Source organism: Lemur catta, chromosome 2 (genome assembly GCF_020740605.2).
Source record: "Lemur catta isolate mLemCat1 chromosome 2, mLemCat1.pri, whole genome shotgun sequence".
Lineage (NCBI taxonomy): Eukaryota > Metazoa > Chordata > Mammalia > Primates > Lemuridae > Lemur > Lemur catta.
In genome coordinates, this window is record NC_059129.1 from 6,597,443 (window position 1) to 6,612,747 (window position 15,305).

General features: G+C 44.6%; 1 protein-coding gene across 3 annotated transcripts in view; it reads left to right on the forward strand.

The window, feature by feature from the left end:
- The first annotated feature begins 2,611 nt into the window (after positions 1-2,611).
- Positions 2,612-15,305, forward strand: part of C2H16orf72 (chromosome 2 C16orf72 homolog) — a 31,488-nt gene continuing 18,794 nt past the window's right edge. For all 3 annotated transcript variants that reach the window (XR_006733347.1, XR_006733348.1, XM_045542561.1), the window contains exons 1-3: positions 2,612-3,547; positions 4,176-4,256; positions 13,791-14,066. Coding sequence is in view for 1 of the 3 variants with exons in the window: in XM_045542561.1 (XP_045398517.1) it covers positions 2,782-3,547; positions 4,176-4,256; positions 13,791-14,066 (1,123 nt within the window). In the remaining 2 variants the exon portion in view is untranslated. The remainder of the gene's footprint in view (positions 3,548-4,175; positions 4,257-13,790; positions 14,067-15,305) is intronic.

Below are 15,305 nucleotides of genomic sequence, written 5' to 3' on the forward strand. Positions count from 1 at the left end.
AAGAGATATTATAAAAGGGAAAATAAAAGGTAGGTTTCACAATAAGTTGCATAATATCTTTTATGTTAAAAAGTGTTTATATATACATATTTAAAAGTATGGAATGATGTTAAAACTGAAAGTATATGTTAACCCCTATTTTCTTGAGCTGTTAAGCTCAACAAAGTTTAAATGCATACTAAGTTTAAATGGACATGAAATTTCCAGATCATAGCTGAGAGACGTCATATTCATTGTGGCTCATGCAGGCCTCCCAATTCTGAGGCTGGAGGCTAATTTTGGAGAACTTTCCTAGGTCCCTGCAATGCTGGTGGTTATTGAGACATTTCTGTGTGCTGTGTATGGTACTTAGTTCTTTTCCACCTAATCTCAGTTAATCTTGAGAGTGAGTTTCTGTCATCATCTCCATTTATGAGTCTCAGAGAGGTTTAGTAACTTGCCTGAGGTCACTCAGGAAATGCCTGTACAATTATTCAGAAAGCACAGTAGTAAGATGGCAGTCTCATCACCAGAAAGAAAGAAAATATGGTTCAAGTCAAACCAGATCATTCCTGGTTCCTTAAGCCTTTCCCACATTTGTGCGTTTAAATCTACATGCCCCTCTGCTCCAAGGGGTCTGATTTTCTGGGATCCTCATATGTCCTTCATCACCTAGTGGAGATGCTTCCTCCTCCAGGAAGCCCTCCCACCACTGGGAAGTACTCTTGTTTTTTTTTTTTAATCCCCCTCACAAATCTGATTTTATGCCCTTGTGGCATGTGGTACATGCTTTATGCTACTTTTCACAGTTCTCGCAGGCAGGCTGTGAGCATCCACCAGGTGTTGATGTGTGATAAAGTTGCTTAGGTTTTAATAAGGGTAGGTTAGAATTTTATAAAATCATCCTCTGGCATTGACTTGGTCTTCAGAGTCATTTTCTGTGTGTGTGTGTGTGTGTGTGTGTGTGTGTGTGTGTGAGAGAGAGAGAGAGAGAGAGAGAGAGAGAGAAACAGAGAGAGAGTTTGAGATTGAGATTCATTTACGACCTTGGTAGAGCCCAGAAAAATCTGACTTATCATCACAGAAAACATACTAAAATGCACTCACATTAAATTTTTTTTTGTTGTAAAAATAACTGAAGATTTTCATATTTTTTCTGTTGTAATCATTATTAAAAAAACGATTTTTTTTTTCATATTGTAGAATCAATAAACTGTGTTTTGCAGGGCCTGTGCAAAACAGGCCCTGTGCTTCAAAGTGCCTGTCTGTCGCTTCCCTCGCACTCTGGCGCGCCTAAAGAATCTGGGGTCTCCTTAGTCCCCCTACTCCCTCCCTGCCTTTGCATTCTTCCTCCTTTTGCTTGGCATGTCCGTCCTGCTATATCCTCCTACGATCCATTCTTCCTAAACCCTATTTATTTTTTTTAGGAGTCAACCAGGTACAGGACTGACAAGTTCTCTGCTCTCTTGGAACTTACTTTCTGGTGAGAGGGAACGCATAAGTAAACACATCAATAGATCGTTTTAGATGGTGACAGATGCTATGAAAAAATATCAGCAGGCAATAGGAGAGAGCATGGGAAGTGCTACGTATTTAACTAGGGTGGTCTGACTAGGGCTCCCTGCCGAGGGGCAGTTTGAGCAGAGCCTACAGAGAGAGGGGGACCAGGCAGAAAAGAGCTTGGTGTCCTGGGGGCACAGAAGGCAGGCCAGTGTGGTGGGCGGCCCAAGGGAGCAGAGGATCATGTGCAATGAAAACAGAAGAGGCAGGGCCAGGCCCTGCAGGGACTTGCAGGCCACGGCGAGGAGATCAGGCTTTATTCCAAAGCCGCACCGCTTCGGACCAGCGCGCTCCTGCAGGCGGGGGCGTCCAGAGCCCTAGGGGCACCTCCACAGCCCAGGTGGGCCCGTGCCCCCGCCACCAGCCGGGCAGTTTTGCCTCTGTGAGGTCACCGCCAGTGCTCGCGGCTGCCCCCTGTTCGACCCCGCTCTCGGGGGAGCTCCCGACTCGGCCGGCTCCGAGCCGCAGGGGGTGCCTCGGCGAGGCGCGCGGGGGTGGCACCGCAGGCCGGCGCCGCGCTCTGCCCCGGGAAGCCGGGCCTGCCCCCGGCGCCGGCGCGCGGGTTCCGGCCCGGGAAGGCCGAGGCCGGCGCGTGACGCAGGCGGCCGCACGTGGCCCGGGAGTGTGCTTCTCGGGACAGGTGCGGGGGCCGCCACGCTCGCGGTCCCGTTCTTCGGGAGGAGCGCCAGGCTGCCGGCGGGAGGTAGGCCCGGCTCTCCGGAGCCCTTCACCCTGCCCGCCTGAGGCTCGGGTCTCCGAAATGAACGCACCGGAGAGCGCTCTGCAACCGTGGACGCCAGTCGCGCGTTTTATTCACTTTCTCCACTCCCGTCCTCCCCATGGAAGCCCGAGGGGCTGCAGTAAGCACGCTGCCACCCACTACACCCCTCCGTGTCCCCAGCGCGGTCGTCGGTCTCGACTTTGCGTTCCCCCGGGGCCTGGAACCGCCGGACAAACCCCCGCGGGGTGCGGTCGCTGGGCCGGGTCATGTGACCTCCTCCTGGGCGCCCCGGGGCTGGGGGGGCAGCGAGCAAGAGCGCATGCGCAGCCCTTTGTATTTCCCCCTCCCCCGTAGGCTCGGACGCAACCACTGTCAGCTCCTTCCCCTCCCTCTCCCTCTTCATCCTTCCTGACATTCACTCCCTTCCCCCAGCTCATTGGTTACGTCAGGCAGACAGGCCGATGAACCAATCATGACGCTGTGTTCAGAGGCCGGGACGCGGAACCGGTCAGATCGGGCCAATGGAGGCCCTCGGAGCGGGCGCGCCCCAACCAGGCAGGGGAGCCGGGGCGGAGTGGGCGGCGCTTCCCCGGTCAGCATGTGGGCGGGGGAGGGCGGGGACCAGCAGCCGCAGAGGCGTCGACGGCTGCGGCGGCGACGACGTTGCTCAGTCTTCTGGGTGGGCTCGGCGGCGCGGGCCGGGCTGCGCGCAGGGCTCGGCTGTCAGCGGCGGCTGCCCCAGGGAGGCCGCGGCGCCATGGGGGGGCGTTAGAAGGGCTCCGGCGGGCGAGGCGAGGGGCGGCGGCGGTCATCTGGCCCGCGGCGACCTTCGGCGAGGCCCGGGGGTGGGGAGGCCCGGGGCGGGGGTCGTCCCGGGCTGCGCGGAGCCGCGGGGCGGGGCTCGCCGGCCGTCGGGGTACAGGAGGCCTGGGCCGCTGCGAGGAGGCGCCGCTGGCCGCCGGGCCCCGCCGCTGGGCCTCTTGACGACGACGCTCCCGCGTGGGCCCCGCCTGAGGAGGACGCGGCGGCGGCGGCGGCGAGGCCGCGGGAGGCCGCGGAGGATGGAGGAGCGGAAGGAGGAGGGCGAGGCTGAGATCCAGGAGCACGGGCCCGAGCACTGGTTCTCCAAGTGGGAGCGGCAGTGTCTGGCCGAGGCCGAGCAGGACGAGCAGCTGTCCCCCGAGTTGCAGGAGGAGGCGGCGGCCGCCGCGCAGCCCGAACACAAGCAGCAGAAGCTGTGGCACCTCTTCCAGAACTCGGCCACCGCCGTGGCCCAGCTCTACAAAGGTGAGGCCGCCGTCGCCATCTTGGCGCCGCCCGGCCGCCCCCGGCGCGGCCCCCGTCGGGGCCCGCACTCTCCGCGGCCAGCCGGGGGCGGCAGTCCGGAGGCCGGCCGGTCGCCGCTGCCCCCTCCCAGCAAGATGGCGACGCGGGAGGGGGACCTTCCGGGGGAGGCTGGGGCTGGCGTGGGGGGCGGCCCCGATTTGGGGCCGCTCGAGAGGCCTCTGGTTCCCCGGGCCGAGCCGCCCGGCGTCCCCCGGACCGGGGAGCGGAGGGGAGGAGCCCCCAAGTCACAAAATGGCGAAGGGAGGCGGCGGGGCCGGCCCTATTGTGCCCCGGAGCCGGCCCGGGGCGGGGACTGCGAGGGGGGCGCCTCCCTGCGCCACGGCTCGGCCCCCGGCCGCGCCTCCGAGCCCCGCGGCTCCCCCTTGCACCCGCCGCGACCCTCCTTCCTCCCGCCCTCCCGCCCGGTTTGGGATCCCGAAACCCTTGAACAAAATGGCGAAACCTAATATGGCCGTTCCGGAGAGATTGACGCCCAAATAACATTCTCTTTTTTTCTCTCTCTCTCTTTTTTTCTATGTGGTGTGTTTATTTTTTTGTTTTTTTCCTTTATATTGGTTTTTGTTTTCAGACCGAGTGTGTCAGCAGCCCGGACTTTCTCTCTGGGTCCCCTTCCAAAATGCAGCCACCGCCGTCACCAACCTCTACAAAGGTAAAGATAACCTTGCTGCATTGCTGGTTAAGGGGAAGGGCGGCCTGCGTCAGGGTGTCTGTCTTGTGTTCCAAGTACGTTTTCTGCTCTAACCTTGAATATCTCGCAACTTGAGAATCCTGGTGGTGTTCTAGCTGGATCAACCGAGGTGATTTTGACACCTCCCTTCGCCCCCCGGGGACATGTGGCTATATCTGGAGATATCTTTGGTTGTGATCACTTAGAGGGGACTGGTGAATATCCTACAGTGCCTCATGCAGTCCCCCAACCCCAGCCCCCAACGAATGATTATCCAGCCCCAAAAGTCAGTAGTGCCGAGGTTGAGAAGCCTTGAGCTGGAAGACGGGTGAGACGTGCTTGTCATTGGAAAAGACATCAAGGGAAGAAGAGTTGATGTTTTGGTGAGACGGATCTCATGGAAAAGAGTCGTGAGTTTGGCAGTTTAGAGCATGGCAGTTAGATAGCATTTAAGTGCTTAGAAAACTTTGCTTGGAATCATCTGTGTCGTATTAACATGCTGCTCTTCTTTAGCAATTTCTTCAAATGTTTTCCTTCAAAACTACCTTCTGTCTGATTGTGAGTCGTTGGCAGGAAGTCTGTGATCGGAGTTCTGAATTGATAGGTTTGTGTTTTATGGTGGTGCTTTTCTGAAGTTGATTTTTCCACCTCTGTGATGACATGAAGTCATGTAAGTAAACCATCTTGCTCATTATGCTATATTGGTAACAGTGGGTTTAGATTTTGTGTCTTAGTGTTTTTGAAGATTTGGAAATCTGGGTTTGATTTTTGGCAAGGTTTTTATGGAAAAGGGATTTGAATTTGACTTTTAATTTTAATAAAATGTAATTAAATGCTTTCAAACTTAAGAGCTGCTGGTTAGAGTAATGGAATTTTGTGCATTTCGAAAATACCAAAATAGATTGTAACAGGGAGTGGAGTATCTTTCTGATTCTCAGATTCTTATTTTTGTGTAAGAATGTGCAAATGACAGCATTCTGTGGGAATAATATCCCTTATTGTGAGATTTGTTTTAGACTTCACAGTTTTTTGTGACAATTTGAGAATTGTTAACAAATTGGTGAACGTTTAGGAACGTTTATTTTAGGGAGCGAGGCACTAATAATAGTCTAGCCTTACCGAGAGAAGGGAAACAAATGGCGCCCACTGGTTAACTTGGATTTCATGTAGCTCAGTTTCTTAAATATTGACTAGTGAGTAAATTGCTTCAATGTCTGTCAGTGCTTGAGGGTCTTGAGCAAGGTCTTGAACATTCTCTTTGGAATGGCTCTTGGTTTCATCCAGAAAGGGAAATACACTTTGATTTCAATTTTTTAAAAACTCAGATTTCTTGGAGTGTAATTCACTTATAGTAAAATCACTGTTTTAAGGTGTACACTTTGATTTTGACTAAGCTATACTATACAGCAAACAGAATCTATCTAACCTCCCACCCTAGCCCCTGGCAGTCACTGATCTGATGGCTGTATATGTAGTTTCTACTTTTCCATAATGTCGTAAATATAAGCATACAATATGTAACCTTTTGTGTCTGCCTTCTTCCACTTAGCATAATGTTTTTAAGGTTGATCCATTGAGTTCACATTGAAAGTATTAATAGTTCAGTGCCTTTTCATTGCTGAGTAGTATTTTGTTTTGTGGAGGTTTATCCTTTTGCTTTTGTTGCAATTATTTTTCTGCTCAAAGGGGAAGGCAGGTCATTTTCAGTGTTTTTTCCATATGCCAGGTTCTTAGCCTAGGTTATGTACAAACGTGAATGTCCTCTGGCTTTGGTGCTCTTGTGTACTTGTGGAATGTATTCCTTCAGGACTAAGCAGTTTTCTTTAGTGCTAGCTCTTCATATAAGATGGGCTCAGAAGTTGAACTCTGATTACTTCAGTTTGAAAATGCTTATAATTAACTAGTTTTCTTTGTTCAGAAGACTTAATGAGGGACATTAATTTTATCTTTTTTTTTCCGAGACAGAGTCTCACTCTGTTGCCCGGGCTACAGTGGCCGTGGTGTCAGCCTAGTTCACAGCAACCTCAAACTCCTGGGCTCAGGCGATCCTACTGCCTCAGCCTCCCAAGTAGCTGGGACTACAGGCATGCGCCCCCATGGCCGGCTGATTTTTTTCCATATGTTTTTAGTTGTCCAGCTAATTTTTTTCTATTTTTTTAGTAGAGATGGGGTCTCAGTCTTGCTCAGGCTGGTCTTGAACTCCTGAGCTCAAACAGTCCTCCCGCCTCGGCCTCCCAGAGTGCTAGGATTACAAGCGTGAGCCACCATGCCCGGAATTCTTGGATTATTGTAAATGTTGGATTGTTTCTCTGAACTAGTTTTATTTTTGTGTCCTGTTTCTGTAAAAGAAACACATCCCTTCTTACTAAAAAGGAATGGTAAATTGTTTTGTGGAATTTGATAGTGTAGTAACATCTTGTTCTTTTCCTATTAGATTCAGGGAGAGGGTGGATAATACTCTGCAGATCCTCCCACTTTTCCTCATTTTCAGGGTGTGGTCTTTGGAGAATTGGCATACAGCTGTGAGAATAATTGGTTACCTTAAATAGAACCAATAAAATTAGCAAGGTAGTATCACAAGTGCATGCAGCATTAAATAGTGGTAAATTTAAATAAGATTGTTCATAGTTGTGATAAAATATTATAAGTGTAATTTTGGCGGGGAAGATTTTTGGGGGATCCTTTCAAGTGGACAGTACTCCTATATTTTGTAGACGTAAGCATTTCTGGCAAACTAAAAATGGCTCATTTTTCAGCCTGCAGAGAGTTTGGCACTCCTAACAGCTTCTTAATAACTGCTAAAATGAGTACGTGGGAAGGTCAGAATTGAGGTAAAAACTTAGCAGACACCCCTTTTAATTGCCAGTGGGCTTTTTGAAATGCTGGTTCTGTGTGGCTGTGGAAGGGTTTGGAAGAGAATGTAAGTTGGGATTGTCCCCTCGGTGAGGACAGAATTCAGTAAAATGGAGTGCATGGTTCCTTCTCCACATAGTAAGTAGGGTCAGACTTGGGCTTCCTTTTTTAGGAAGGGGAAGAAAAATTCTAATTGCTGGTTCATAATTTGATAAATCAAAAGAAGATGGTGTTTCTTCAGTATTCAGTAGTGTTCTTGGCTTAGTATATTTTTTTTATAGCAAATAATATTCTATTTTATTTAAGCTTAGTATATTTTTTGATAATCTGCAGCTAAGGGGAGTGAAAAGTTGCTGAGGTGGTTTTAATCTAGCCAGGGTTGGTACTTACCTGGAAAATGCTTGATAAAGCCCAGCCTATCTGCTTCTTAAATCTACCTCCCATTTCCTTGGGTGACTGGTTTCAGTCTCCGTCTCCTGTTTCCTTGTTAGGGAAGTATTCTTAGCTAATTTTAAATTCCTAGTGCTTGGGGCTCCTTGTTTGAGGTTGGACTAGTGGTTGTCTTCTAGGGCAAGGGCATGCTGGGCAGTTTGAGCTGGGCACTGGTGTCCTCACTCTTCAGCAGCCCGTGTGAGCCAGCGTGTGGTCACACCCTGTACTGCCCCTTCTCTAATTGTTCTTTCTCAGCTTTTTTTTTTTTTGAGACAGAGTGTCACTTGGTTGCCCTGGCTAGAGTGAGTGCCGTGGCGTCAGCCTAGCTCACAGCAACCTCAAACTCCTGGGCTTAAGCAAGCAATCCTACTGCCTCAGTCTCCCGAGTAGTTGGGACTACAGGCATGCGCCACCATGCCCGGCTAATTTTTTCTATATATGTTTTAGTTGGCCAGATAATTTCTTTCTATTTTTAGTAGAGACGGGGTCTTGCTCTTGCTCAGGCTGGTCTCGAACTCCTGACCTTGAGCGATCCACCCGCCTCGGCCTCCCAGAGTGCTAGGATTACAGGCATGAGCCACCGCGACTGGCCTCTTTCTCAGCTTTTAATGTTATTCTTCTTTGAGTCTTGTTTTCTTTGCCTCCCACATTTTAGAACTGCGTTTGAAGCATTGGTTATATAGAGTTCTGCCACATATGTTGAGCTTCTCTGGATTATTGCTTAAAGATTTTTCTGGTTTTCTTCTTGAACAGCATTTGTTCCTAGGTGTTTGCACTCTAGAAGTGCTCGTGCGGAGAGGGCTGGCATCATTGAGTCATGGAGTCCACTGACTGCCAGATTGAGTTCAGATACTGACTCTGTTAATTAGCTGTATGGTCCTGGAGACAAATACTAGAGCTGGTATTTTTACCATTGTGTTCTTTGGGTTTCTTAGCTGTAAATGAGGATAAGTGCCCACATATTATAGTACAAGCTCTTAGTTTTGTGCCCAGCATGTAGCGAGTGCTTAAGTATTGACTGTGTTGGTCAAGTTTTAACTTTTTGAATGTTTCTCACTGTGGGCAGTGCTTAAGATGAAGGGAAATAATTGTAGTTTATTTTTTGTCTTCAGTTTTTTTTCTTGTGTCAGAATAAATCTTGTTGTGTACTTTCCTTCTTTTCCTCATCTTCTTTCCCTAAAAGGGGTAAATGTAAATAGAATTGATAGGTGAGAAAAAATAGTATGATGCCTTTTAAGTCGTTATTTTTGATACATCTTGATGCTAAGCCTTCTTTATATTTTCTCACTGTAATGTGGCTATTTTGGACTGACTTGTAAGCTGAAGGGGAACTGAACATACTTTAAATTTGTGGGCCAAGTAGCAGCTGACTGGTGTATAAACAAATGGTCAGAGAAAGCATATTCCAGAGAAAACATATTCTACCTGGAGACAGATGGAGCTGGTTTGTGACTCACCTTGCTGAAAAAAATTATTACTGTCCTTTGAGACTGTCCAAAATACCTTAGTGCAGATTACAATTAGAAATGCTAAACCTTGAATTTTATTCAGCTTTAATTATAAGAAGCAGTACCCTCAGTCATTTGTAATTTCCAGTTTGTAGATTGTCTGTAAATTTTTATAGAAGACAAAGTCTTTATGTATAACTTTTCTGTGAAAGAATATTTTGACTTCAAGTGTCAGAAAACAAGTCAGACTGGCTTCAGCAGCGTGTATGTGGGTTGGCCCGTCTGACTTGGAGGCCTTGGTAGGATTGATGACTTCAATGGCTCAGGTTCCCCTGGTCTGTAGATCTCTCCCTAGTATTCATGTGCCACTTTGTCTTTGGGCTAGTTTTGTTATGTTGGCAGAATGGCTTGTAGCTCACATTTTAGGACCATTCTGAAGCTTAGAAGAGCCTGAAATGACTTCTGTCTCCTGACCAAAATTGGGTCACTTGCTTACCTAGAACCAGTAATAAATAGTCCAGGTATGGAGTTATGCAGATTAGTTAGGACTAAGCCACAGTTCCACCCCTTGAGCAAATGTGGAGGGAGCTTCCCTCAGAGAAGTGGTTGACTATCCAAACAAAAAACTTGGAGTACCTTTATGAAAGCGAAGACAAGGATTGGATGCCAGGCAGTCAACAAACGGTGGCTGCTATCATTCTCCTCTGGTTCTTGTCCTTTGTTCCGTACACTAGGTAAAGATTAAGTAAATATGTAACTAGCTAGAAAGTAGTGCTTATTTTTGGATACTGCTTGCTTAGGGAATTCATAGGAATTATTTTCTCAAGGCAATTGGAAAACTGTTATTTTGGCTGTCACTCAGATCTTTATATTCCTAAAGAAACATTAAATTTTTTTCTTATGGCAGACTGATTAGTGCAAATTTAATTCTTTTCAGCTCAAATATTTTGTAGTCAGTAGTATTCCTTGGAAGTGTTGCTTTCATCTAGCAGTGTGCTCTTACGGTTTATAGACTCTAGGGAGAATGAGAAATGCTTCTCTTTGGTGAGGAAGAGGTAGATAGTAGAAGGAACTCTGCCACTTACCCAGCTTTGGACACTAGGCCCTTTGAACCTCAGATTCCTTGTTTATGAATTGAGACACCTGCCCTGGCTAACTCACATTAAGTTTTGTAAGTATCAAAAGGCTGGCAATAGTGTAGTCTGATTAATTTTGTCTATTATGTGAGAAAGTTGTACATTTGGTTTTTATTTCAGAATCAATATTCTGGTGCTTTAGGAATGACGAAAATAAGAAAAAAGAATAAAAAACCGTTTGCCCTCTTCCACCCTGACCCCCAACTCTTGGCAGTTGTAGGAAGATTAGTTTTCTAAAATCTCTTTAATTCAATTTCAGATGCTTATATAAAAACATTTTAAAAAATATGAAACTTGGGATGTTTGCTATGAATGTTGTGTGAATCAGTTTGTTTTTTGAATAAGGAAATGAATGTGTTGTGGTTAAAGGTTAGGCTGACATTTTGATGCTCTTGGGGTTCGATTAACCTTCAAGTATATGGCCTTTTTAAATAGTGGCTTTGGTTTTGAAAAAATAATGTTGGACAAAAGACTGTCCCCACAGTTTTTGTGTTCTGCCTTTCTAGGCTAGGGTTCCGAAGCCCACACTTGTAGAAATTGGGTGTCTAGTTGTCAGGGTTCAGATGTGTTCAAAGTAGCCTTTGGCTGAAAGCCAGCCTTCAGGAGGCCATCCTTGTGTCTGTGTGTTTGAGAGTGAGATTATCCACTGGACCCTAAATTGTCCCAGGATTACATTAAAATGTAGTCTAGTCGTGCCTAAGATTCTCCAATAAGCATGCAGTTCTCTTCCTTCTTAGGTCAAAGTAAGAGGAGGGTTTTATTTTTAAGCAAGTAACTGTTTTAAAGACAAAAGACTCTATTTAAATGTTTAGCATCTATATTAGATTTTCTATTTAGGGACATAATTGAGGTTAGGTTAATTTGGGTGGTAAAGTAATTGGACTTGGCTTTCAGAATATGGTGTTAATGGTACAAAACCAAGTTAGGCCCAAGTAGTGCAAAAACCTGTACCTTAAGACCTTAAATGTTGTATTTGCTTTTTTTCCTCCAGTACTTTCTAGTGTATAAGTCAGTGTTTATAAAATACATGATTTTTAGTGTGCTCTTGGTTGGTTCTGATGTACAGACATGGTCATAATTTTTGAGATGATGCAATTGGTCACTTGAATAATTTTTTGAAGAGGTTCACAACTTGTCACATACCTGTCTTACATCTAAATCAGGCCGCTAGTGAATATTGAGTTTTTTCAGTATCCAAATCTGTGATGAAAGCGTCAGCCCCTTGCAGATTTGACCGTTGGGACATACGGCATTCTCAATCAAAACAACCCAAAACTTGGCCAAACTCTCTCTCCCCAGGATAGTCAGTTTTTTAAAACCACCTCACATGACCCCTTCCCTTTGGCTCTTGGGTTTTGTATCAAGTTTAGCTGCTTTTTGCTGTCTGGTTTGTCAGGTGTACATTTACATGCCTGCTTCATCCCTCTTTGCACTCTCCAAGCCTGCTTCAGACTTGTTCTTTATATCCTTTTCATACTTCAATTTTTTTTCCTTCTATTTTTCCAAGTTCTGATTTTACCTCCGTTTGGTTCTTTAAAAATAAAATTTCTGTTTGGAAACAAGAACTTCTGCAGTTTTGAGCTTGATTAAAAATAGTTCTTGTAGATAGGACAGGTTTGTGAAAACTTGATTGCTTCTACGTTCACACATTTTACATTATCCTTTTTCTGGTCCCATGGGATAGGCTCTTAGTTGGCTTGATGACTTGATTTTCCTTAAATTGCCTCCAGTGCTTTCAGAATCATTTAAGGTTTAGATAAGGCATTACAAGGTCATTTTAGGTTTATCCACCTCTCTAAGGTTGGTTTCATCTAAGTCTTTTCCCAAAGAGATGGGAAAGTGCCATATTATCCTTTCGAATGGTGTTTACGTTTAAAATGAAGTTAATGCTTGCTTTGTTTATGGTGAAAGGAGAAATCAGGTTATTGATTCACAATTGTGACTTGGTCCTTATTCTAGTAGTGAGACACTGGAGAAAATACTTCACTCCTGAGCTGCTGCTTCTATCTGTAAAATTAGAATCTACTTTCTCTAAGTTGTGATGGGGTTTAAATGAGAAGATGGGAATGCAGTTCATGGCATATCACAAGTTTTTATTTTTTTTTCTTTTCCCTTTTTTTTGGGGGGGGGGATGGAGATCTTCACTGTTAGGTAGATAGGATCTCCACAGGTTTTTAAATGGATGTTGAATTCTAGTGCTGGTCCTTTGTATTCTAAAGTATTTCTGAGAGAAAAGACCTTCCATGGACAACATCTCCATTTTTCTTTTTAGTCTTAGCAGTAAAGACTGGTCATTTGCTAAGGAGTAGGACTCATTACAATGTTCTGCTTGTGCTGCTGCCCTCCTGCCGTCTTTTTTAATAATGCAAGTTCGGTCAGCTTGGGATCCTTTGTGATGTCTGGATACTTGTTGTTTTTTTTTTTGTGTCTGAGACACAGCTCTTAATTGTTTGACTGTTGCTCTTCCTTTCAGAGTCTACTCGAAGTGTAGTATATGAGGAATTAAAATAAAGCCAGGAAGTGTCATAGGGAAATATATCATTGTGTTACAGAAGTATTGTAGCTTTTACAAAAGGTCCAGGGATAAAGAAACCATCTTATTTAATGTCATTAAAGACATGCTGGTGATTTTCAGCTAGCACAGCAGCTCAACTAAAAATAAATTGCAGTGACTTAAATTTTCAAATATTTTTTTCAACTAGATAAAACCCTCTAAAAGGTAGGGATCATTTTACCGAACACTCAGGTTCAGAATATACAAGGAGTCCAGTCTGGGAGATTAAAATCTTTTGGGAATAGTTACAAGTTACAGAAAGCTGTTGGGAACTGGAAGTAGAATGAAAATATACCCAGGGAAATAAATGAAGTATTTTGTTTCCATCTTGCTCTTTGGTTTTAGTGTTGAGTAATCAATCAGGATTAATTTTCCCTTACTATTTCTAAAATGTTTGCTACTGCCTTCAGTGTGTTCCTAATTCTTGATGCTGAACCTGTCAGTAGGAATGCATCATTGAAATGACATGGTAAATAGCAGGTGAACATGGCCTGAGTCGTGTAAGATTTAGACATCTGTTGAATTCTTAGAATTCCTGAGAATTCAGTCCTCTGAAGATCAATAGAGCTTAGTGGTTAAGGGCCACAGGCTGTGGAGCAAGATTCCACCTTTTCCATAAGTTCTGTGGCCTCAATAGTTACTCAATGCTCAGTACCTCTGTTTCCCAACTTATAGTAAGGGGACGGTAGTACCTGTCTCAAGGTAGACACAGGCTATGTCCTTTCTGATTGATAATTTAGCTGTTGTTAGTATTAAACTAAATTAGATTAAAGCTAGCAAGTTATTTTAGGTAGTTTGGATAAAGATAAGTAGTCTGCTTTCTTTTTAAAAATTTTTTTTTTTTTAGAGAACAAGACAGAAGCAAGATCTAGGACTGTGATGAATAAACACTGAATTTAGACCATTTAGATTAAATGTCATGTATATTTCCAACATGACTGAAATAATTTCGGTTTAATAGACTACTTACTGATGGTCTTAGGTATTAATGATATTCATTTTGGTTCTCTTGTAAAATGGTCTTCTTTAGAAGGAATACAGTATAGCTCAATGATCATCATGTACTTTTTTTCTTTTTGTTTGTTTCTAACAGAAAGCGTGGATACACATCAGCGAAGTTTTGATATTGGAATTCAGATTGGCTATCAGCGACGCAATAAGGATGTGTTGGCTTGGGTTAAAAAACGCAGAAGAACTATTCGTAGAGAAGATTTGATCAGCTTCCTGTGTGGAAAAGTTCCTCCACCACGAAACTCTAGAGCTCCCCCAAGATTGACTGTAGTGTCCCCTAACCGAGCTACTTCAACGGAAACTAGCTCATCTGTAGAGACTGATTTGCAACCCTTCCGGGAAGCCATAGCTCTGCATGGTAAAGCCGTTTAAACATATTTCTTTGGAAAAATGGTTAAGAGTGTGCCTGTGGACCCATTTTCATGTTTAGGTTTAGGTCCAGATATATTGTCTGTTTTTTGTCTATTACAGTAAACACCTGATATAGAAATGTTTAAACAGAATGTAAGCTAAGGACTTACAGGCAGTTTTTGACTGTCAGCTAGCCTATGCTAAAAAATGTTTTTAGAAAGTTAGTTTGAGCTTACTGGTGTTACAATGACAGAATTTTTCCATAACATTGATTAGAATTTATTGCTTTAAACTGATAACGTTGTACATGTTTTTTTACTCTTCTGAGTCAAAGAGGAAGTTCTTCTGTCTTAAGAATTCTGTCACATTTCTAAATGGTGTCTGGTCCATGACAGGCAAGTAAGGCAGGTAATTGTTGGGTTAGTTCTCATAGGAACTGGGAACTCCCTTTGACACCCTCTAGTGTGCTGTAGAGGGTGAGAGTTGACGACCTAAGTGGGAAAGGACAGATAGAAAATTGACTTTCCTTTTGCTTCCTGTCCCTTAGGTCCTCCTCTGGTAGACAGGACCGTCAGAGGTGCAGCCAGTGGACAGGTTCATCACCATGTCCCCGGGCTAGACCTGTCATAGAAAGGCATTCTTGGCTAATGGATTTTAGTATTACTGGAGAGGCCTGGGGAATGTAGTCAGTGATAAGTCTGGTTGCTTGTTGCTCTCTAATACAGACTTCAAGTAGAGCAGGGAGAGTTACCTTCTGTGTAGCAACATTTAATACTGCTGTTTTGAAAAAGCCCAACAAAATAACAAGACTTGTTTGAAATGAAGATGACTAAACAGGTGGACGGTAATTAGTGGGTTAGGTCATGAGTCCTGTTAAAAGTTAACATTTCTAGGCTATAGTGTAGGTCATCTGAAACAAAGTAACCTGGTAATAAGAAATAGTGGGATATATATAAAGGGCTTAAGGGCTTTTGTGTTATTGAAACTTTAATGCCAGTAGAGAGTCTTGTTCTCTCTGGCAAACTTTTATTCTTTCCTAAAACCCCAATTAGAACATGGAATTGGAAAGTGTTTTTTTTTTTTTTTTCCCTCTTATTGTGAGTTTGTTTATGACAGGTTAAAAACAAAAACATAAATTGTAAAAAAAAGTCCCTGTTGTATGGATGCAATACTTAAAACTGCGTGGTATTTCTCATACAGTAGGGAATAGTTGCACTATCAGAACTTTTGAAACTCAGGCAAAAAT